The sequence below is a fragment of the Phacochoerus africanus genome, chromosome 3 (genome assembly GCF_016906955.1).
Source record: "Phacochoerus africanus isolate WHEZ1 chromosome 3, ROS_Pafr_v1, whole genome shotgun sequence".
Taxonomy (NCBI): Eukaryota; Metazoa; Chordata; class Mammalia; order Artiodactyla; family Suidae; genus Phacochoerus; species Phacochoerus africanus.
In genome coordinates this window covers 152,557,281-152,582,472 of record NC_062546.1, presented here as the reverse complement: position 1 = coordinate 152,582,472, position 25,192 = coordinate 152,557,281, and the positions used below count along the sequence as shown (strand labels likewise).

The 25,192-nt window shown below is 37.9% G+C and overlaps 1 protein-coding gene across 2 annotated transcripts in view; it reads left to right on the top strand.

Annotated features, from left to right (window-relative positions):
• The window catches only part of CERKL (ceramide kinase like), a 128,443-nt gene that overhangs the window by 72,305 nt on the left and 30,946 nt on the right, over window positions 1–25,192 (top strand). For both annotated transcript variants that reach the window (XM_047773014.1, XM_047773013.1), the window contains exon 3: window positions 22,668–22,799. In XM_047773014.1, the coding sequence (XP_047628970.1) occupies window positions 22,668–22,799 (132 nt within the window). The remainder of the gene's footprint in view (window positions 1–22,667; window positions 22,800–25,192) is intronic.

Below are 25,192 nucleotides of genomic sequence, written 5' to 3'. Positions count from 1 at the left end.
TCTGCATCTGATAAGATAATCATATAATTTTTATTTAGTTTGTTAATGTGGTGTATCACACTGATTGATTTGGAGATGTTGAAGAATCTTTGCAGCCCCAGGATAAATCCCACTTTATCATGGTGTATGATCCTTTTAATGTACTTTTGGATTCAGTTTGCTAGTATTTTGTTGAGGATTTTTAAGTCTATGTTAATCAGTGATATTGACCTATAATTTTCTTTTTTGTGTTATCTTTGCCTGAGTTTGGTATCAGGGTGATGGTGGCCTCATAGAATGAGCCTGGGAGTAGTCCTTCCACTGCAGCTTTTTTGAGAGTTTCAGTAGAATAGGTATGAACATGTCTCTACATGTTTGATAGAATTCACCGGTGAAGTCATCTTGTCCTGAACTTTTGTTTTTTGGAAATTTTAAAATCACAGTTTCAGTTTTAGTACTTGTAATTGGACTATTCATGTTTTCTATTTCTTCCTGGTTTAGTCTGGGAAGATTGTAACTTTCCAAGAATGTGTCCATTTCTTCTAGGATGTCCATTTTATTGGCATATAGTTGCCTATAGTAGTCTCTTATGATCCCTTTTTATTTCTGTTGTGTCAGTTGTAACTTTCCCTTTTTCATTTCTAATTTTATTGATTTGAGCATTCTTCATTTTTTTCTTGATAAGTCTGGCTAAAGGATTTTCAATTTTGTTGATCTTTTCCAAAAAACTGTGCTTTGGTTTCATTGATTCTATTTATTGTTTTCTTCATCTCTACTTCATTTATTTCCACTCTTACCTTTATGATTTCTTTCCTTCTACTAATGTTGGGTTTTGTTTGTTCTTTCTCTAGTTGATTTAGGTTTAAGATTAAGTTGTTTGAGATTTTTCTTCTTTCCTGAAATATGATTGTATTGCTATAAACTTTCCCCTTAGAACTGCTTTTGCTCTGTCCCTTAGGTTTTGGATCACCATGTTTTCATTGTCATTTTTCTCTAGGTATTTTTAAATTTCCTATTTATCTATTTATTTCTGTGATTCATTGGTTGGTTAGTAACATATTGTTTAGCCTCCAGGTGTTTGTGTCTTTTGCTTTTTTTTTTTCCTTACAGTTGATTTCTAGTTTCATAGCATTGTGGTCAGAAAAGATGCTTGATATAATCTCAATTGTCTTAAATTTACCAGGCTTGAGATGTGATCTACCCTGGAGAATGTTGCATGTGCACTTGTGAAGAATGTATATTCTACTGCTTTCAGATGTGATGTTCTGTAAATATCAATTATATCAATGTTCTGTAAGTCTATCTGTCCTAGTGTGTCATTTAAGGCCTGTGTTTCCTTATTGATTTTCTGTCTGAATGATGTATCCATTGTTGTTAGTGGGATGTTAAAGTCTGCCACTATTACTGTGTTGCTGTCAATTTTTCCTTTTATAGCTATCAGTATTTGCCTTATATATTAAGGTGCTCCTATTTTGGATACATATATACCTTTATAATTGTTATATCTTTTTCTTGTATGGACCCTTTAATCATTATGTAGTATCCTTTTTTTTGTCTCTTGTAACTATCTATCTCTCTCTCTATTTATTTATTAATAACTCATATTTTACCTCATAGCATATGGAGTTCCTGGGCCAGGAGTCAGATATGAGCCATAGTTGTGCCCTAGGCCATAGCTGTGGCAATGCTGGATCCTTTTAACCACTGTGCTGAGTCAGGAATCAAACATGTATTTTGGCGCTACAGAGATGTCACTGATACCATTGCACCACAGTGGGAACTCCTTCTTTATTTTAGCCTATTTTTGTTTGATATGAATATTGCTACTCTAGCTTTTTTGGTTTCCATTTGCATGGAATACCTACCTCCATTGCCTCACTTTCAACCTGTATATGTCCCTAGATCTGAAGTAGTTCTCTTGTAGACAGCATTATATGTGGGTCTTGGTTTTGTATCTTTTCAGCCTGTCTATGTCTTTTGGTTGAAGTATTTAATCCATTTACATTCAATGTAATCATTTTCTTAATTGTTTCAGATTGGTAATTTTATATCTTTTTTCTTCCCTTTCTCTTTTGTTCTCCTCTCCTGCGATTTAATGACTATCTTTAGTGTTGTATTGGCATACTTTTTCTTTTTTAGGTGTGTGACTATTACAGTTTTTTGGTCTGTAGTTCCCATTAGATTTTGATATAGTAGTATATATTCATACAGGACTGTTCTAGGTTTCAGACCTCCTAATTGCAAATACATTTTCAATATTCTGCCTGTGTATGTACTCTCTTCTTCTCCAGTTGGTAGTGTTGATATTATATTTGTCTGTGGGTGATTTCCTACTTTTATTTTATGTTTGCTTTTGCCAGTGAGCTTTCCCATTTGTAATTTTCTTGTTTGTAATTGTGGCCTTTTCTTTTCCACCTAGAGAAGTTATCTAGTAGTTGTTATAAAGCTGGTTGGTGGTACCGAATTCTTTTAGCCTTTTCTTGTCTGAAAAACATTTGGTTTCTCTGTCAAATCTGAAAGAGAGCCTTTCTGGGTAGAGTATTCTTGGTTGTAGGTTTTTCCCTTTCATCACTTTAAATATATCATGCCACTTCTTTCTGGCCTGCAGAGTTTCTGCTGAAAAATCTACTGATAACCTTATGGTTATATGTATATATAACACATAACCCTGTATGTTATGTTGCTTTTCCCTTGTTGCTTTTAATATTTTTTCTTTGTCTTTAACTTTGGTTAGTTTGATTAATATATATCTTGGCATATTATTCTTTGGTTTTATCCTGTATGGAACTCTCTGCACTTCCTGGACCAGAGTGAATGCTTCCTTTCCCATGTTAGGGAAGTTTTTGGCTATAATCTCTTCAAATATTTTCTCAGGCCCCTTTTCTCTTTCTTTTTATTCTTGGACCCTTATGATGAGAATGTTGGTGCATTTAATATCCCAGAGGTCTCTTAGACTGTCCTCATTTCATTTCATTCCTTTTTCTTTGTTCTTTTTTCAGCAGGGATTTCCCCATTTTGTCTTCTAGCTCACTTATTCATTCTTCTGCCTCAAAAAACAAAAGCAAACAAACAAAACAAACAAACAAACAAAAAACAATGGCACTTAGCCTCTGTTTCCACATAGGCCTCCTCCCCAAATATTCCCAGTTGGAACACTCTGCCCTCCATCCCCTTCTGGTGGCCTGTGCACAGCCAACCACAATTCTCTCCCCAGATCTGTTCTCTAAACTTCATGTTCCAGTACCCAGCCCCCTCCAGTATCATTGGTCAGGAATCTGAGGCTGGGGTGCACAGGGTGGTGGCAGAACTCATCAAAGTATGTCTCATTCTGCCTCACATGCCACACACTGACTGCTGTGTTCTCCTCTGAACCTCCAAATCTGCTTTCCTGTTCCAGCTGACCTCTCACTGGTGAAGGGACTTCCCCAGGTGCAGGAACCTCTTGTCCTCTTCAGGTCCCTCCCAGGGTCACAGGTCTCTATTTGCTTCCGCTTCTCCTCTCTCTTTATTTTTTCTTTTTTCCCCCATTTGTCCTACCCAGGTATGTGGAGATCCCTCTTGTCTTGTCAGGTATTTAAATTTCTCTGCCAGTATTCTGTAGGTGTCTTATGAGGATTGTTCTATTTGGAGATGTATACCCAGAATTTTTGTGGGAAGAGATGAGCTCCATATCCTCCTGTTTCACTGCCATCTTGATCCTGATTGCTCAACATTTTTGCATGTTTAGGCATTTTGATTTTTTCTAATATTTGTAATCACAAATAATGCTGTCATAAACATTTTGTACATATTGTATCTTGAGTAGAATTCTGGGTTAAAGGGTAAGTGCATATGTAGATTCATTAGATATTGCTGAGTTCCCTTCCATTGGATTTGTACCATTTTTCATGTTTACCACCAATATATGAAAGTTTATGTTTCCACACAGCCTCACCAACAGACTGTAATTTTCATGCTTTAGAACTTTTTGCATTGTGGTAGGTGAGAAATGTGTCAATATAGTTTTAATTTGAATTTTAAAAACAAGAAAAGTTGAACATCGTTTCATGTCTAAAGGCCATTTTTAATATCTTGTGGATTGTGTTCATATCATTTCCCCACTTTCTCTGAATACTTTTGGTCTTTTTCCCCCTCAATTAAAAAAAATTCTTTGCATATTAAAGATTAAACTCTGTTCTGTGATATATGTTGCAAATATTTATTCTCCTGATATACAGTTTTTCTCATGACTTTTCTTATAGTGATTTTGTGATTCAAAGATTTTATTTAAAAACTTTTGTGTAATTAGATACTCTTTTTCTTCTTTCCTTTTTTTTTTTTTTTTTGGAGGGAGTCTGAACTTGTGGCATATGGGAAGTTCCCAGGCTAGGGGTTGAATCGGAGTTACAGCTGAGGGCCTACACCACAGCAACAGAAACTTGGGATCCAACCTGTGTTTGTGACCTCCACAACAGCTCATGGCAATTCTGGATCCCCAACCCACTGAGTGAGTCCAGGGATTGAACCTGCATCCTCACAGATACTAGTCTTATACCTTTCTGCTGCACCACAATGAGAACTCCTTACTCTTTTTCTTAATTGCATCTGGTATTTGAATCATAGTAGAAAGTCTTTTTTTAGACACAGGCTATAGATAAAATTATCTAAGTTTCCTTCTAGGGCTTGCACAGTTTAATTTTAGATGTCTAATCCATTTGGGGTTTATTTTATGTGTAGTATAAAATGGACCTTTTTCCCAAATAGTTACTCAGTTGTCCTAATACCATTTACAAAAAAAAGTGTGTTTTTATCCCAAAGTTTTGAGATACAACTAAATATGGGAGATACCACTAAATTCCCATGTGAACTTTGCTCTCTTTCTGGACTTTCTATTCTATTCCATTGGTTGGTCTGTCTTCTCACATGACAGTGTTTTATTTAAAGAGGCTTTGTAGTATATTTCAATATTTGGTGGGACCAGTTAGATCTTTTTTTGAGTATTTTCTACTATTTTTGAAGGTTAATTTTAGATACATATTTTAGTATCAAATTATCTAGATCTAGATAATATTTTTATTGAGATCACATTATAAATAAACTTTGGAAGAACTGACATCTTGGACCAGAACTCATGTGGCAAAATTTGCTTTAATGCAGCTGCTATTGTGTCCAAAATGATAATCCCAAAGCAGATTGATGGAGACTGTCTTTCAAAGTTTTCTTATACTGAAATACTAGACTTTTGGAAACGCATTGTCATTATCATTTATAATGTGGGCTAATTTTTTTTAAGTAACAGGTTCCTGAACCTTTTCCCAGGCCCATCTCTTCACTTCCTCATAAAACCAATTTTTAGCAAGAACCCTGCTAAAAGTCAGTTAATCTAGAACCCCCAACCCTCCATATCTGATCCACTTCAATATCTGTTCAAGTTTCTTTTTCTCCAGCACCCGCATGATGATGTCCGATCTACCCTATCATGTCTTCAGCAAATAATTCTATTAGGTGGATTTAGCCAGAATACCCTTTACCTCTGATATTTCTGCTTAGTAATTTTCCACCCACTGACCCTGTCTTATTCCTTGTCTGTGAACTCCTAGTTTCCCATGCTGTAGTCTGAATTAAGCCTGGTTCTATACTGAAGTCTCTTTCCGCCTATTGTGCTAGTTCTGAATAAAATCTGTTTTTATCACTCTCACTACTATTAAGTTCAGGGTCTTTGACAACATAATTACAGCACATAAACTTTTTCAAGTATCTTCATTTTTTCCATGAAATGTGTGTTCTTGAAATACAGATCTTCCTAGACTTATCTGGTAAACTTACTTTTCCTCTCTCCTTCAATTCTGAATGATAACTGTGCTAAGTATTCTTAGTTGGAATTTTTCTCCTTTTCTTTGAATCCGACTCCAAAGGCAAGGGCAACAAAAGCAAAAATAAATTAGACTGTGTCAAACTAAAAAGGTTCTGTACAGTGGAGGAAATCATCAGTAAACACAAAGGCAACCTACTGAATGGGAGAATATATTTGCAAATCATAAGGGATTAATATCCAAAAATATAAAGAACTCACACTGCTTAATAACAAAACCACTCTGATTAAAAAATGTGCAGCGGAAGTTCCCATTGTGGCTCAGTGGGTTATGAACCCACCTGGTATCCATGAGGATGCAGGTTCGATACCTGACCCTGCTCAGTGGGTTAAGGCTCTGGTGCTGCCATGAGATGTAGTGTAGGTTGCAGACACAGCTTGGATCTGGCGTTTCTGTGGCTGTGGTGTAGGCCAGTGGCTATAGCTGATTCAACCCCTAGCCTGGGAACTTCCATATGCCATGGGTGCAGCCCTAAAAAGGCAGAAAAAAAAAAAAAAAAAAAAGAAGTGCAGAGTATCTGAATAGACATTTTTTAAAGGACATACAGATGGGCAACAGGCATAGGAAAAGATGTTCAACATTATTAATAATGAGGAAAATGCAAATCAAAACCACAATGAGACATCACCTCACACCTGTCAGAATGGCTATTATCAAAAAGACAAAAAATGTTGGCAAGGAAATGGAGAAAAGGGAACCTTCATGCACTGTTGATGGGAATGTAAATGTTGCAACAACTGTGGAAAAGAGTATGAAGTTTCCTCAGAAATTAAGAATGGAAATGTCAACTGACATAATTCAGCAATTCACACACACACACACGAATACTACTCAGCCATAAAAACAGAATGAAATCTGCATTTGCAATAACATGGTAAGAAATTAGAAATCAATTACTAGAAAAATGGAAAACTCACAAAACTAAAAACATGCTACTGAACAATCAGTGGATCATCAAATCCAAGGAGAAATCAAAATTTAAAAATACCTGGATATGGGAGTTCCCATCGTGGTGCAGTGGTTAATGAATCCGACTAGGAACCATGAGGTTGCGGGTTCGGTCCCTGGCCTTGCTCAGTGGGTTAAGGATCCGGTGTTTCCATGAGCTGTGGTGTAGGTTGCAGACGCGGCTCGGATCCCGCGTTGCTGTGGCTCTGGTGTAGGCCGGTGGCTGCAGCCCCGATTCGACCCCTAGCCTGGGAACCTCCGTATGCCATGGGAGTGGCCCAAAGAAATAGCAAAAAGACAAAAAAAAAAAAGTGTTTTCTGTATATAGGATGTTACATGTGAACCTTGTGGTTACCCAAAGCAAATAACTTGAGTAAACTCATAAAAGAAAATGAGAAGGGAATCTAAACATAACACTAAAGAAAGCCTTAAAACCACAAAGGAAGAGAGAAAAAAAAGACAAAACAAAACACAGAGGAACTACAAAAACAGCCAGAGGACAGGTAACAAAATGGCAGTGAGTACATACATAACCATCAGTAATTACTTTAAATGTATATGGACTACATTCTCCAATCAAAAAACATAGAGTGAATGAATGTGCACAAAAATACAAGCATGTTAGGTATCTTTTCTGATCACATGGATAAACCTTGAGGGTGTTATGCTAAGTGAAATAAGTCCTAGTAAGACAAATACTGCATGATTTACTTATATGTGGAATCTAAAAAATCAGACAAAACAGAACAAAACACAAGCTCATAGAGAACATACTGGTGATTACCAGAGGGGAGGGGTGTGAAGCATAAGGTGAAATGTGTATAGAGGATCAGAAAGTTACAAACTTTCAGCTATAAAATAAGTCACAAGGAGATAAACTGTAGCATGGAGAATACATTCAATAATAAACTCTGTGTGCTGAACATGGTAACTAGACTTACTGCAGTGATCATTTTGCAATATATACAAATGTCAAATTATTATGTTTCACCTATGAAACTATAAAACTATTGATTATAATTAAATGAAAAATTTAAAATTTTATGGAATTTTTCTCTAACATTTTCATAACTTCGTTTAGAAAGTATTCAAGTCTGTCATCAAATTGGATTTTCATAATGGTAATCATACTTTTAATTTATTTTTAAATTTTTTTTTTTCTTTTTAGGGCCACACCCATGGCATATGGAGGTTCCCAGGCTAAGGGGTCAAATCAGAACTGCAGCCACTGGCCTAAGCGGCATTCAAAGAAACACCAGAACCAAGCTTCCTCTGCGACCTACACCACAGCTCTTGGCAATGCAGGATCCTTAACGCACTGAGCAAGGCCAGGGATCAAACCTGAGTTCTCAGGGATACTAGTCAGATTCCTTTCTGCTGAGCCATGACAGGAACTCCCAGAGCTAATCATATTTAAATGCTAATTATTTTAACTAATTCTGTGGTTAAATTTGAAGTAGCACAAGGGAATAAAAAACTTTCCTGAAGCCAGTAACATGCATTTCTTTTCAGTATGGGATTTTGATTGGGGAAAGCGATATAGTAACCAAAATAAATAAAATTTTATCAGGGTTGTTATAAAAATATGATCAAGATAAATGGATGATATATTTTGTTGAATTCTCTTTTTCTCCCTCTTTTCCTCCTCTTTCTGTTTGTTCACTCTGGTTCCATTTACATACTGTTACCTCCTTTATTATTTAAATACTGGAGTATTGAGGTGATTATTCTTGGCAGCAGGTGATTGTTTCTATTAATTGCTGTTCAATCCATTTCAGCTGTTAGAAATAGAGATATATCACATTGATGGGCTGCATGTGCATTTAGAAGTTATTAAGCTTCTTTGTTACTTTAAGTAGACTGTAACATTTAGATTGTTTTCACTGGTGTGTGTAAAGATGCCTATCAATTAATTTTGCTGACAGTATCGTGAAATTGATACACTTATATAAGTCACCTAATATAAAATACTTCAAACTCTGAGCAGTGCTGGGAAGTTGTCAGATCTTATGTGTGAAAGGTTTTTTACCGTCACTGTTACACATTAACTGGGCATAGTTTAATATTAATAGCTCCTGAGAATTGTGGCTAAGTATGATCTTTATTTCCTGTGTTTGGGTTTTGCATCTGCAACAATTCAGTTGCTTTTCTGTATAAGATGATTGTGAGTATACACAACACTATGACAGGGTTCTGGGCTCTTAGCTCTGATGAACACCATGCCATTTCCATCATGCTGCACACCGAACAGCACAGATGTGAGTCTGGGAGTGGCGTTCCCGCGGCTCTCATGAGCCTTTGTTTGGAGAACACCCTGATTAACCCCCACCCTTCATGGTTCATTGACTCACTGATAGATCAAGTTTAAACTAGTACATATTAGCACATTTGTTACTAACAGAGGAACAGTTGGCCATTCTGTTTTACATTGCTGGTTCATTGCAAACTGGCGTGCTAAAAAGGACTATACTCTAGAGTATGAATTGAGGGGTTACCAAAGGCCTGAGAACCAAGTCAGTTGCATATTAATGTTGAATCATACCTATATTTTAACTTAGATTATCTTTTAAGGGGCTATTTATATTATTATAAAATTACGAATAAATATCATTTTCAGATTCTTTTTTTCAAGGAGTTCAGAGGATTTATGTGCCTCAGTACAGCTTTCATATTAAATAGTTTGTCATAACTGAACAAGAGAAGAATAAGGTCATGACTGCCTGATGTTTTGCATTCTCATTCTAAAAATGTTTCCTGTAGAGTTCTTGTTGCCAGTAATTTACGTAAATTTTTACAGTGTAGTATACTTCTATATTACATGAAAATGTTTACAGTTTGGTTAAGAGATCTAGGATACATATCTATTTTATCACAAACAAAATTAAACTGTCTTGTTTTTCTCAATAAATAAATAAAATTTCATAAAACTTAGAGAACTTCCCCCTCTTTTTACCTTCCTAACCTAGTTTTCGAAGTCTCCAAATTATTTTCTTACTGTTGCAGTTCTTTCCATGGAAGATAGGTTTACCAGCTCATCTGGCAGTCTTACCTGGCAAGTTCTGTCTTGGCTTCATCTTTATGCACTAGTGCCATCCCCTTGGTTACCTGCTTCTTTGCATTGTCCTTTCTCTTATGAGATGACGGAGCCCAAGTGCCCTGATGGGGTTGAGGGACAGCCCTCTGAATCCAAGCCTAATATGGTACAATTGAAATTGTTTTCCCAAACCAACTAACCCATGTGGAATAAAGGCAGTTTCTTTTGGGCCCACTTTCTGATGATTCAAGAACTGCTGATTTGTTTCTGGAAGGCAAGCTGATTTATTTTCAATTCTGAGTAAAAGGGTCAGTATTTTCATTGTTGCTGTACATTTAATTTATAAAAGATTTCACCAGCTCTGAAATGAAATTCTTCTACAGGTTTTAAATTTGTGTATGTAGAAAGTAAATATAAGATAGGGATTGAATTATTTTTTTATTTTTTCTAAGCTTAACTTGGCAGGATTAAGAGGTTGTTAGCTTATTCATGCTACGAGTTTCTTTCAAGGGATAGAGATGTCTATTGCAAAACCTACTTTTGATAAATCTTTGGTTCTTTGTGAAGTATTTGCCTTAGTCTTTTTGTTTTGTTTTAGGGATTAATGTAAGCAGCTATATTTCTGGATTTATTTTATATCTCAGCGAAAAAGGGAAAACTTTTTGCTTAAATGATTGTCTTTACCATGTTGATCTTTTGTTGTTTTTAATGCAATTGGATTTATAGTTTTATAATTTATTTTTTCTTTATCATTTGGCTTTTTAAAAGAATAATAATTCCATGTGTGTGCTCATAGTGTGCCAGATACTATTCTAGGGACTAGAAATACAGCAAACAGCAGAACCATCAAGTCTGATTTCAAGTAGCTTTGTATTCTTGTAGTGATGTCTTAGTCTGTTGGGGATGGTATAACAAAGTACCCAGGGTAGCTTGTAAACAACAGAAATTTATTTCTTACCATCCTGGAGGCTTGAAGTCAGCTCAGGATGTCAGCATGGTCAGGTTCTGGTGAGAGCCCTCTTCTTATTGTGTCTTCATGTGGCAAAAAGAAAGCTAGAGAGCTCTCTAGGGTCTTTTTTTATAAAAGCAGTAATCTCATTCATAAGGACTCAACCCTCATCACCTAATTGCCTCCCAAAGGCTCCACCTCCTAATATCTCACATTGGGGATTAGAATGTCAACGGATAAATTTGGGGAAGGGGGCACAAATATTTAATTCCTTTTTTTTTTTTTTTTGGTCTTTTTGCCTTTTCTAAGGGCCACTCCTGTAGCATATGGAGGTTCCCAGGCTAGGGGTCTAATTGGAGCTATAGATGCCGGCCTATGCCAGAGCCACAGCAACTGGGGATCTGAACCTCGTCTGCGACCTACACCACAGCTCACGGAAACGCCGGATCCCTAACCCACTGAGCAAGGGCAGGGACCGAACCCACAACCTCATGGTTCCTAGTCGGATTCATTAACCACTGAGCCACAACAGGAACTCCTGTTTTTGTAATTCTTAAGAGGAAATTTTAAAAATCAAATTAATGTATTTCTGTGATGTCAAATGGTATGAAATTATTTGCCATTGTACACAGGTGATTAAGGAAAACTTAATAGGCTGTGAAGTTTTAGAGGGAGCTGAAAGTTTTAGAAGGGATGCCATATAGCTATGGAAGGGTAAAATGTTCTGAGCAGAGAGAACAGTTAAGTACAAAAGGTTGAGCAAGAAAGTTGTCTGTAGGAGTTCCTGCCTTCTCTCAGTGGGTTAGGAATCTGACTGTAGTGGCTTGGGTCACTGCTGAGGGGTGGATTCAATCCCCAGCCTAGCAGTGGCTTAAAGGATATGGCAGCTGTGACTCAGATTCAGTCCCTGGCCCAGGAAATTCAATATGCTATTGGTATGGCCTACTTTAAAAAAAAAAAGAGTCATGTGCAGAGTCATCAGGGAGCAAAGTAATTGGAAACAAGGTCACAGGGGTATAGTGCCTGAAGGATCTTACAAGGTTTGTATAGTTTTTGACTTTTAAGAAAAATGGGGGGCATTTGGGAGTTTTAAGTGGAGGAGTGACATGATTTGACTTATTTTCAAAATGGACATTCTGGCTGTATAGAGTGTAGATTATGTGAGTGGGTAAAAGGATTGCAGCAGGAGACCAGTTAAGTGGAAATTGGTATAATCTAGGCAAGAAACGGTGGCTTAAGTCAGGGTAGGAGCTGGAGAGGAGGTATGAAGTGGTTGGACTTTGCATTTGTTTTTGAGGACTGGCTAGATTTATTGACTTTGTGGTTAGGAGGGATACTGGGGGCGGGGGGGAAGCCAAGGATGACTCCAAAATATGTTTTACTCCATTTTGAAAAACTGTCAAACATGTAAGTGCTCATTGTAATGTTTTTATATTTTTTATACTTCTGTTACCTGATTTTACAGTTCTCGATATTTCCCATAGTTCCTTCAAACATTCATTCTGTCAATGTGTTTTGTAGTAAATCGTAGACATCATGGTACTTCTCCCAGAAATAGTTCAGTATGCATCTCTAAAAACACAAATTTTACAAATAGCCAAATATCATTATCCTACCGAGTGAATGAATAAGTAGTTAGTTATTATCCTTTAATACCTGGTCCACATTGAAATTTCCTTCCTGTTATACAAAATGTCTTTTAAGGCTAATTTGTACCAACCAGTGTCCAGTCAACCAAATGCATTTAAACTATAACACTACACCTTGCCCCTTTCAACATGCTTTATCTTTTTTATTCTCTCTGACATGGACTTAGGGAAGAGACTGGATTATTTGTCCTGTAGACATTTTAGTGTTCATAAAGAATATGAACATATATGATTGGTTTCTACTCCCAAAAATTCTGACTGTGTAGGTCTGGTGTGGGCCTTCCTAATAAACTTCTTGCTGCTGGGCTGTCACTGTGGAGACCTCAGACTTTGAGCAGTACTGTTCTGCCCCTACCTGAATGCTTCTTACAGGTATCATTGAACTAGTTCTTCTATTCCCTGTATATCCTATAAACTGGGTTTTCAACCTAAGGGCTTAATTAGATTTATATTGTAGATTTGGGGCAATAATGCTTCATATGTGGTTCTCTGGATTTTATATATCATCTCAGGTGATACATCATGTCTGACATCCCCACTATTAATGAGGCCAAGATAGTTTCCCCAAGGCTAAGATTGATCCTTGAGTCAAGGAGATGAAAGCTTGATCCTTCTATTGTAGTGTCTCTATTTGAAACTAGTAGATAATGTGTTGAATGGTACTCAGAGGGATGAAGGGAATGTCTAGGTCTCAGTAAATCTTTCATCTAGTGGTTTTAATGTGCATTGATTATCCTTGCCTGAACTAATTATTTAATTAAAGGTAGATCATGTAAACTTTCTAAGTCAATCATTCTTCCTAAATGAGTTATGCATATTTTTCTCTAAATAGTATTGCTTCTGCAATTGGTACTGCTTGGTTATCCAGAAGTACAGCATATTAGAAAGGCAGGATAAATGCTTAAGTAGTTTTTCAAAGTAAAGTGAAGTTCTGACTAGATCAAGTAGAAGGATGAAGTTGTCATTCAGTGAGATAAGGAAGATGGTGGGTAGATAGACCAGGTTTGGTGGAGAAAAATCAGGATTTCAGTCTTGAATACATTTAATTTGAGATGTCTATTAAATATGTATATTGATCAACATCCAGTTGATGTAAAACATAAAATATTCTGTTTTAAATAGAAAACTTTTTTTTTTTTTTTTGGTACACTCACGACGTACAGAAGTTCCCAGGCTAGGGACTGAATCTGAGCTGCAGCTGATCTACACCACACCTGTAGCAACCTTGGATCCTTAACCCACTGTGCCACAGTGGGAACTCCAAAAAGCTGTTTTATACAGATAATATTATTCAAGAGCTGGAGGAGAAGTTTCTATTACATTGACTGTGCTGGTGAGATCATTCTCTACTGCATTGCTTTCCCCCCCATCCCTCGTTCCATATCTGTGGCTTCACGAGACATTTTCTATGACCAGTTGACTAGGGGAAATAAGTGGGGCTTAGTTCAGAGGTAGCACTGCATGGTATGATAGAAGTGACTTCTTGAAGCATTACAGCTCCACTCAAGAGTGTTCCTAAAAGGAAGTATGGGAGGGAGATCCTTCTGGTAGTCAGAATTTCAAAGAGTTGACACTAGTTAAGGAGTGATGATGAGATGAATAGATGTATCTCAGTGTATAGACAGTGGTTAAGAACTTAGCCAAACAGTTGGAAGAAAAAATTGGAAGGTTTGTGGACAAAGCTGTATAAAGCAAAAGTGCATGGATGACTTTCACTGAATAAGAACAGAATATGAGATTTGTGTTTTCTGTAAATGCTCACCAAAGACAATTTATTCTAGAAGAGGAAATAATCAGGTAGGTAAGATGCCCCATGCTATAGATGTATAGTGTCTTTTCAGAGCAAGGGCTTCCACAAAGAACTAGTAAACAAAGTGGACCTTAGGCAAGAGTGAGGAAAATACAGGGGTTTAACAACAAGCACTTCTGTTTACCAAGGCTGATTTGACTACCACCACTGTTGAGTCTTCTACCTACAAACAGATCAGCCTTGATCCCTGGATACACCTATATCCCAGAACAAGCAGTCAGGCACTTGGTGCTGATTACTTTGGATTCCTTCCTTGTGAAAGGTCAGAGCTTGGCCTTATTTCTATAAATGCTCACTTTTGGTCGATAGGGATTTGCATTCCCTGTCTACCATCTTTCTGACAACACTACCATCCGCAGGTCCTACTAAGTGCCTTGTTCAGTGAATTTATATCCTATACAATAATTCTTTTGATCAAAAAGCTCATTTACCCCAAAAAAGTGAGGCGGAGTTCCTATTGTGGTGCAGAGGAAAGGAATCTGACTAGAATCTGTGAAGATTCGGGTTTGATTCCTGACCTTGCTCAGTGGGTTGGGGAGTCAGCTTTGCTGTGGCTGTGGTATAGGCTGGCAGCTGTAGCTCTGATTTGACCCCCAGCCTGGGAACTCCCATATGCTGTAAGTGCAGCCCTAAAAAAGCCAAAACAAACAAAAAAAACATGAGGCAATTGGCTGACAACTATGGGGTTCACTAGTCTAACTGTGTTTCCCATTTTTATTACATTGTATTCCACTTAGGAGACTAAATCTTGTGATATTAGTCCCATGAACAGAATACATGGTTATGTGGCCCAGTGAGTGAAAGCAGAAGTATCATTTCTATTCTTTACCTCTTGTGACCCACTCATAATATTTTTGCTTCTGGCCTGTATGACTGAACTCAACTGATTCAGAGCTTTTAGTATAAGAGAATATTTTCATATGGGAACATGACAATGGTTGATTTGAATTGGATGTTGAAAACTACCTGGCCACATTATTGGATCATATGACTAAGCAAAAAAATGAAAAAGTAATAATAATGAAGTTGCTGTGCTGGCAAAAGTGATCAATTCTGATTATCGGGGGAAATTAGTGCTGCTATTTTTACTCCACAGGAGGGCAATATCTATAACCCACCAGGCAACCTGATCTACCTCTTAGGAGTAGGATGAAACCAATGAATACATTGTCTAGGAAAATAAAAATGGCCAAACCGACTCCAAAATACACAGAACATGTAAGCAAACCAATTACCATCAAAGAAACAGAAATTTGTTTGTCACTTCTTAAAAAGAAAACACCAATTCTGATATTTTCCCAGGGATGTGTACCATACCTTTAGGGAACAGAAAACTTCAGTACTATTTAAAATATTCTGAATCACAGAGAAAGAATAGTTTTATTTATAGAGCTTACATGAAATTAATACCAACATCTGACAGTGAAGTTCAAAAAAGGAAAAATATAGATTGATTTTACTTAGGAGAGTCAAGTAGCCCTTAATAAAATAAGAACAGATGGCTATGTTATCAACATGATAAACACATCTCTAATTTTCAAGCCTACATGGAGACACATGTGAGGGAGTCCCCATTAAGTTCTGGAACTGACAAGAGTTCTTTCATCAGCATTGTTAATCACATTCTTCTGTGGAAACCACCAGTGCAAGTAGACTAGAGAAGAAAATGAATTTGTATGACAATTGGAAAAGGGAAAGTATAATGACCATTATTGAAAGATGAAATAACTATTAGCCAGGAAAATCCAAGAGAATAAAAGGAAAAATCTGTGACAAACAATGAGAAAATTAAGTGCTAGTGTAGAAATGGGTAGTTTTGTTATATGCCATCAGTGGCCAGTTAGAAGCTGGAGTTAGGAACATATTGATAGCAGCTGCAAAAAAAAGATGAAGAACCTAGACTTGTTCAGCATTTATCTGAAAAAATGTTTAACATGGTACTGAAGGACACAGAAGTCTTAATATGGAAGAGTGTACCATGTTTCTGTAAAGAAAGACTGAATCTCATAAAAGTGTTATTACCCTTAAGATAATTTATATTTAACTTTATTAATTCTAATAAAATACTTGGAGAATCTTTTCATGCTAGACACACTGATTTTTAAGATCATCTGTAGGAGTTTCCACTGTGATGCAGGGGGTTAAGAATCCAATTGCAGTGGCTTGGGTTGCTGCAGAGGTGTGGGTTCAATCCCTGGCCCGGTGCATTGGGTTAAAGGGTCTGGTGTTGCCACAGCTCTGGCATGGATCAAGGCTTAGATTCAATCCCTTGGCCAGGAAATATGCATATACAGTGGGTGTGGCCATAAAGAAAAAAGATCACCTGTAAAAATAGACATGGAAATCCTTAAAAGTGGTAAGGAAAGAGAGACGAACCCTACCAGCTATTAAGTCATATTATAAAACTATAATATTTAAAACATTATGATATTGACATGAGTACATCATTAGACTTCAGACTAGACACGTAAGAGATTCATACACATCCAGAAATTTAGTGTATCTATAGGTGGCATTTGAAATCTGTGGGAGAGTGGAGTTCCCTTTGTGGCTCAGTGGTAAACGAATCTGAGTAGGAATGATGAGGTTGCGTGTTTGATCCCTGGCCTTGCTCAGTGGGTTAAGGATCTGGCGTTGCCATGAGCTGTGGTGTAGGTTGCAGATGCGGCTCTGATCTGGCATTGCTGTGGCTCTGGCATAGGCTAGCGGCTATAGCTCTGATTCGACCCCTAGCCTGGGAACCTCCATATGCTGTGGGTGCAGCCCTAGAAAAGACAAAAAAAAAAAAGGAAAAGGAAACTGAAATCTGTGGGAGAAAGATGAATTATGCCATGAATGATTGTGGGACAGATAGATAGCCATCTGGAAAAAAGTAAAATCAAGTCCTGATTTTGTATCTACTATCAAAATAAATTTCAGACAGTATTAAAATATGAAATTGAGACCATAAAATTATTAGAAAAAGTAAGGATTTTTTTTTAATTTAAAAGGTGACTTTTAAATATGACACAAAACCCAGAAGCCATTAAATAAATGATAAATTCAGTGATATGTGCATAAAAATGAAAACTTAGACCCCCCCCCTTGATGTAGAAAAAACGACATAACTAAAATTAAAGTACTAAGTGGGAAAAATATTTGTAACCCATATAATAAACCAAATGTTGGTTTTCTTACTGTACTGAGCACTGCTGCAGTTTACATGACCAAGACAATACACAGTAAGAATTGGCTAATGATATAAACTGACCATTCATGGAGAACTAAAAATAGCTCTTAAACACTTGCAAATTTTCTCAGCTTCTCTCATAATAAGAGAAATGTAAATTTAAATTAGAGTGATAAGCAATTTTTCAACCCCTCAGATTGTCAAAGATCAAACAAATTAAAAATTTACAAGGGAAAGGAAAATAGACACTCTTTAAGTTCCTGGTGGAGTGTAAATAGATAGTAAAAATAATAGGTAAACTGAGGACTTACTATGTGCTGTGCACTTTTCTAAGTCCTATACATTTTCTTATTTAATCTTCACAGTTACCTTTTGTGAGAGGTACTGTTATTATCCCCCTTTTACAGATGAGGAAATTGAAAGAGAAGTTAGACAATAACCCAAGGTCACACAGTTGACGAATGGAGGAGCCAAGATTAAGACCAGTTACTTTTGCTCCAGCATTTACTTTTTTTTTGGGTCACAACTCTAACATTGTTTCCATGGCAGGTTATTTGACAATACATACTCTCAAGGTACATACCCTCTGATCCAGTGATTCTGTTTCTGGATGTTTGTCCTGCAGTTTTATGTCAATAGATGCAAAATGATATTCATTGGAGCATTATTTGCAGTAAAAGAAGGTTGGAAAAAACTTCAGCACCTGTCCCCAGGTAACTAGTTATTAAATCGCAGTTCATCCATACAAAGCAAACAAGGCAGCTTTAAATAAAGTAAGATGGCACTGTACGTAGTGGAGGTGTGGAATCACCTCCAGAATATTGTAAGAGGAAAAGCAAAGCACAGATTAGTGGGTTGGGATGCTGCCCATCTATGTACAAAGTCACAGAACACACATTTTTGTATAGACGTAGTTTCTCGCTGTCTAGCTATTCTCCTTATTCAGCTACACATGCAAGTTCTCTTTCACATGTCATATCCAAACAGTAAAAAAATCCTGACCCTTCTCCCTTCAAAATATAATTGAATATATTCAAAATACATTTGAAAGTTGCTAGGTAAAATCTTAAAAGTTCTCAGCACAAGAAAAAAATTTTTTTCTAACTCTCTGGTGACAGAAGAGAATGACTTATTGTGATGATTATTTCCCAATGGATAGAAATGTCAAAACATAGTATTATACATCTGAAATTAACATAATGTGTATGTCGATTATACCTTCATAAGGAGCTGTATCTAGAATCTAACTTTTCTTGGAATGTCTACCTCAACCACTGTGTCTAAGTACAGTCATTTCCCACCTGGAATATTACAACTCTTCTTACTTTGCCTGTCCTTACCCCATCTGTGTCTGCTTTCCATGCAGCAGCTGGAGTGATCCTTTTAACACCTAAAGTTATATTGCTGCACTGCTCAAAAATTTCCTTGTGCGTCTCTCACTCAGAACCACAGCTAAAGTCTTTGTAAAGGCTCCAAGTGACATGATCTGTTCTGGCCAGCAAGTCACTTCTCCCTTTGCCCTCCTTTTCTCCCACCACAGAGTTCATTTTTATGAATTTTTTTTTTTATGACCTAACATGCTCTGAATTCTCTTTTTTATTTCTGTCTTCTGCCATTGGAGTGGAAGCTTCATGAGGCCAAGCCTTTTTTTGTGCACTGATAGAACCTCAGCTTCTAGAATCTTGTCTGGCAGTTATTCCAGTTACACTTCTATTCTTCCACAGTCATGATACAGGAAAAGGGGGAAATAAAGTTTGGTTTTAATTATAACACTTGGGGACTGCCATTTCAGGGCCCAGACACCTTTCTTACTGGATCTGTCCTTACTGGAGAAATGCACCAAAATATTCTGACAAATTCACTAGGTAAGGGAAACAATTTAGATTTTCAGTCTAACTTGTGGACTCTGGAATTTAGAACAAGTTTCTTTTCCTTGTCATGTTTTAATCAAAGTGAACCCTAGGGATTTTGCTGGTGGCTCAGTAGGTTAAGGTTCCAGTGTTATCACTGCTGTGGCTTGAGTTCAGTCTCTGACCTGGGAACTTCCACATGCCATAGGCATGCCCCCTGCCCCCAAAAAAGTGAGCCCTAGATTTATCTGCTTAGTCCTTCCTGGTTAAAGGGCAATAATCCTGTCTTTCATGGCAGTTTGGTTTTGTTTTGACTTGATCCACAATTACATGCTGCATTTAGTGGTCATCTCTTTAGTCTCATTTCATCTAGAACAGGTCCTCCACTTTTGCCTTTCATAGCCTTGACATTTAAAAAAAAATTAAGGCAGTTATTTTGAGAATGCCCCTCAACTTGGGTTTGTCTAAGGGTTTCATCATGTTAGGTCCACATCATGAACTTGGGGTAGGAACACCACAGAGATTGTGTGTCTCAGTGCTGTGGGTTTATATCACTCAGGGTGCTATTAACTTTGATTGCTTGACTGAGGAACAGAGGAGGTTTATGCCAGACTTCCCTCCTATAAATATCCCCTTTTACCTTCAGTAAATAGAGTAATAGGGAAGGACAGAGTTTAAGAATAAGTAAATATTTTTTCCCCAGCTGACTCTCACTGATGGTTTTAGCTTCCATTGCTGATTCTTCCCTGAATGCATCATTATGATGGTAGAAAATAATGATTTTCTAACTCTGTGATTTTTGCCCATATTTACTAGTTGTTACTCTACTATTAAAGAGTTTTTCCTTCTCCCCCTTTATTTTTATGTGTCTTTTGTGTTGGTATGGCTCATGGAGTTGGGTTTTTAAAAAGTCGATGTAGAACGTATGATGTATTACTGTCTTTATTCCATTTTGTGTTGTGCCAGGTTTGGCCAGTGGGAGTCTTGAGACATTGAGTGTTTTATCATTTTTTTTTGAATAAATGATTTAAGAAATAAATAATAGGAGTACAAATAGTGACATAGGAGTGAGAAACCAGAGAGGTGAATCCTGTTGGTGATTAGGAAGGGCTTCAATGAGGAAGTGGTATTTTTTTTTTTTTTTTTTTAGGGCCTCACCCATGGCATTTGGAAGTTCCCAGGCTAGGGGTTGAATTGGAGCTACAGCTGCCAGCCTATGCCACTGCCACAGCAATGCAGGTTCCAAGCTGGGTCTGCAACCTACATCACAACTCATGGCAACATCGTATCCCGGACCCAGTGAGCAAGGCCAGGGATGGAACCTGCATTCTCATGGATGTTGGTGTGATTCGTTTCTGCTGAGCCACAGAGCGAACTCTAAGGAAATGGTATTTGAAGTGAGCTTCGAAAAAGTGGTTGAATTGTCAAAGAAGTGGAGACAAGGCAGAGTAGAAAGGGAAAACCAAACAGAGAAAGGCCTGGCAGACTTGGTATTTGACAAGTGATACAGTGGGTCCAGAACAAAAAGGGGAAGCTGAAGTGGAACAGAATACCCTCTGTGCTTAGTTTGCTTCGAGCATTTTCTGGAATGTTCTCACTGCTTAGAATTTCCTCCCTGGCCTGACCCTTGCTGTTTTGCTAAGGGAAGGATGAGGTGTGAAGCAGGAGGGAACTACCAGTAGTGAAAGCAGCAGGAGCCCAAAGCCCCTCTCACATGTTCCCTTCTCTTGGGCCTCTTCTGGATTCCTAGTAAGAGCTAACGACCTTCCTGTCAGGCCCTTGCTTGGCTTTTTGTGCCTCTGTGTTAACAGATCTTTGCTGTCTTGTGCTCTCTCTATTCGTGGATACATCTTCTCCCTTCTCCCTTTTAAAAGCTTGAACCACATGTTAATCACAGTTTCCCACTACCCAGTACTCAGCACAAATGCTCAGTAAATGTTGCTTGAATATATGTGTAAGAGAAAGGGGAGAGGGTGGAAGGGAGTCACTTAGGGGAGGCTCTGTATGCCATTTTCAGGGGTGCAGGTTTGCTCCACAGGCAGTGATGAGCCCTGGTGCTTTGAACTAGTGCAGGGCTGATGGGAGACATGATGTTTGAGGATGTGGGGAAGGTGGGGGCTGCAGCGTGCCTTTGAGTGCCCCTGGAGAACACAGTCAGGGGAAATAGCCAGGAAGGGCAGAAGCATGGAAGCAAATGGTCATCAGCTCAAAAATCTGGGCACTCATTTGAATGTAGGAATTGAAAACAAGGAATGAATTGAGCATGGCTTTGAGGTTTCAAGAATGGGTGATGAAGAGGCTGGCAGAAGTCTTTTACCAAAATGGGATCCCAGGGCCAAATACAGAAGAGGTGAGGAATTCAGCATCACCCTATCTCATTCTCAGCCAAGACTCTCCCTGAGTTCAAACATATGTGCTGTTGAAAATTTATTATATCAAGTGTGGTAAGAAATAAAATATTATATTCATGTGAGGCACAAAATCCGGCTTGGATGTAATGGACATTTTTCTTTTGGCTGTAGTAACGGTTTCATTAAAAATGGATGTTAGTAACTGCTTTTCTAACCTTGAAGCGTGGCCCTGTGAGAGTAGCTTACCATGAAAGAAGTGGTCGTCAGCTTTCTTGTGGCTCCTCTGTTCCCCCTGCCCTTTCCTAACAACAGAAAATTTGCTTTGCACCTGCTCCAACTGGGCTCTAAGTGATAAGCATCTTGCAAGCCCAGAAAATTGTAGTATCAAATCTCAGCCCCAACTGTGAGGCAGCACCATCCCCAGGTCCCCGCTGAGAGGCTTTGCTTTCCCAATTCCTCAGGGAAGAGTTCTTTCTCCCTGGCCCCTTTTCAGGCGTGAACTCCGACCTCAACTCTCTTTTTAGCTTCCAGCATGCCCTGCCTGGGTGCTGGCCATGACGTGGCCCTGCACACTCTACTCCACCCTGGGCTCATCAGCAGGTCAGCCCTGGGTAGCCCTTGGGTCACTGGAGTGCCCAGTTCCAGTAATTTCCCTAATGAGCACATTTATCCAAGGAGAGTAAGATGGACTTTTCCAGTTGTTACAGTCCATTGCTTTTCTACCCAGAGACAAATGCTAAAGGAACATTTGATGTATCATTGATACTTTGGTAAATATACATAAATATTGCCTGATATTCACAAAGTTACTTTCATTCACGCCTTCCTTCACAAATTAAATGCTTTGTTGTAACTCAGGAGTTAAAGAAGGATAGTCCTGTTTCTCTGCTAGAAAATATGTGAAATGTTTTAAAATAATGCCATATTCAGGAGAACTCATGCTAGAATTTCAAATACAAATAGCAAATACTACTTAAATAGGTGTATAACATTCTAACCAGACTTAGTGTATGGTTTTAAAGGGAAACAAATACTGACAAGACTTTATAATTTTTGTCTTTATATTTTCCTCTTAGATTTTTCAAACAGACCAAAGTCTTTAAAAATATTCCTCAACCCCCAAAGTCACAAAAAAGAAGCTACCCAGGTCTATTCTGAGAAGGTTGAACCACTGTTGAAAATTGCAGGAATAAAGACCGATGTAACAGGTAAGTATTTTCAGGACATAACTTTGCCATTTAAAAAAATCATACTTAAGGAAGCAAAATGACTTTAAATTCATTCTTAAGCCAAATTTTGGAAGCTACTTGTAATATCTAAAGTTGTTTATGTGCCTCTGTAAGTTACTGCAGCCAGCTCCAGGATTATAATTTATTTATTTTTTCTCTTTTGACTGTTTTTCAGACATTAAAAGTTATTAGGTATCATTTTTAAAAAGGTTGCACACTTTGTGATATCTTCATTGAGATATTGGCTATTTATACATTATTTCTGTAGTTTAATAGTCATTGATTTTTGCTCACTTAAATGTTTGATGTCTTTCCATGGAATCCTTCATTAGGTGGTTTTTGTTCTGACTCTGACCCCTGCTGGTTAGGTCAAAACTAAGCACTTAACTGCTAATTTTAGTTGAATTTAGAGAAGCCAGGAGCTTAAATTCATTGTTTAAAATAAGAAAGGTGCTTAAGTTTGTGCCCAAGAAAATAGAAATTTGCTAATGCTGAAGTTAATAGAAAGAAGATGAGTAAAATTCTTTTCAACTTTTTAAATTTGGTGACCAAAATCTTTTGTTTCCTGGAGACTATTTTTCCCACGGTGGGTGGGGTGAGAAGGAGGGTTTGATGCTATTCCTGAATCACACCCTTAGTTTTTCTGGTTTTATTTCTATGTAGCTTCACTAGCACAGAGTGTAAATTTGCAGTAAATTTTAATTGATGAGGAGATTGTGTAAGAATCCTACTCAGACACAAGGCCAGAGTGCACTTGGCATCTCCTAGTCCCAATTGTAAATTCCTAGAAAATAAATTCAGAGTGACCTGGCTTTGCTTTGCTATAACCAAGGGAGAGGGGTCTCACAATAAAAATAAGGTTCTTAAATCCACATCTCATGACTTGATGGGTGGGGTAGAAGGTAGTTCCTTAAAAACAATAACAGCAATCTTTGTAAGAAGATCATCCATTTCAGAGGGCATCTACTGCAATGAAGCTTCAGGAGAAACTACCCTGAAAAACTCAAGAGGAGTTTCTGAATTAAAGTTGTAGTAAAGGAGTTCATATTTGATCTTTGCGGCTTTTGGTTTACTTGTAGATGATGTATAAGAAAAAGAAACAGTTCAGATCTATTGTTCCTTTCCACTGAATATTTTCAAGGGTTGGCAGAAGGAAAAGTTTGCAATTCACATTAGGATGAGACAGTTAAATTTGAGTAAACTTATTATTGGCCAACTCAGTAACACTTAATTGTTTTGTTTCATTGATTAAATATCTGAAACAGTTTTTTTTTTTTTGTCTTTTTACCTTTTTCTAGGGCTGCTTCTGCGGCACATAGAGGTTCCCAGGCTAGGGGTCTAATTGGAGCTGTAGCCGCCGGCCTACGCCACAGCCACAGCAACATGGGATCCGAGCCACGTCTTCGACTTACACCACAGCTCACGGCAACACTGGATCCTTAACCAACTGATCGAGGCCAGGAACGGAACCCGCAATCTCATGGTTCCTAGTCGGATTCATTAACCACTGAGCCACGACGAGACCTCCTATCTGAAGCAGTTTTATGTGGACGTTACTATATATACTTCAGTTCAGGAAATTCTTAATCAATGTTTTGTGTTAACCACTCTGCAGAATTCAAAATGGAAAAGCTCTACAACCTGCTCTTGAGTGACTGTTAATTTATTAGGGATTAAAATAGATATTTAAAGTAGATATAAATGGGAGATACATAAATCAATTATGTGAGGGTGATATTAACTTTGATGGAAAGGCGCAAGGAAAATATTTGAACTGGACAGTTTGGGCATGTCAGAGGAAGCAAACAATGTTTTTTCTCTGCAGAGCAGAAAAAGAAGAGTGAGAAGAAGCAGGTAAGTTATCAGCACATACAGGTAGGGGTGTCTGTGTCCATTGTGCTCATAGTGTTTTGGCTTCATAACATTGGCTTCATCTTAAATATATATGGTCCTTTCTATCATCATAAAATGGTAGCCAGTGCAATTTGATTCTTCTTTATTCAAATCTAGTGGGATGGGAGAGGAGTGCATGTGTGAGAAATTCAATAGTCCTGAACAAGGATTAAAATTTCTTCCCTTCAGGGAGTTTTCTTGTGGCACAGGTTCCTGCAGAGGTACAGGTTTGATCCCTGGCCCAGCACAGTAGGTTAAGGATCCCACCATTGCCACAGCTGTGGCATAGGTCACAGTTGGATTGGATTCAGTCCCTGGCCTGGGAACGTCCCTATTCCAGGGATGTAAACCCCTCCCTAATTTTTTTTTTTTTCTTCTCTTCAGTTTGACTGTCCTAATGTAGCATCTCTGCCCCCTCCCTCCCAAGCACTCACTCTCTTTATGCATCAAGACCCTTCCTGTGGGCTGAGGGTGGGACC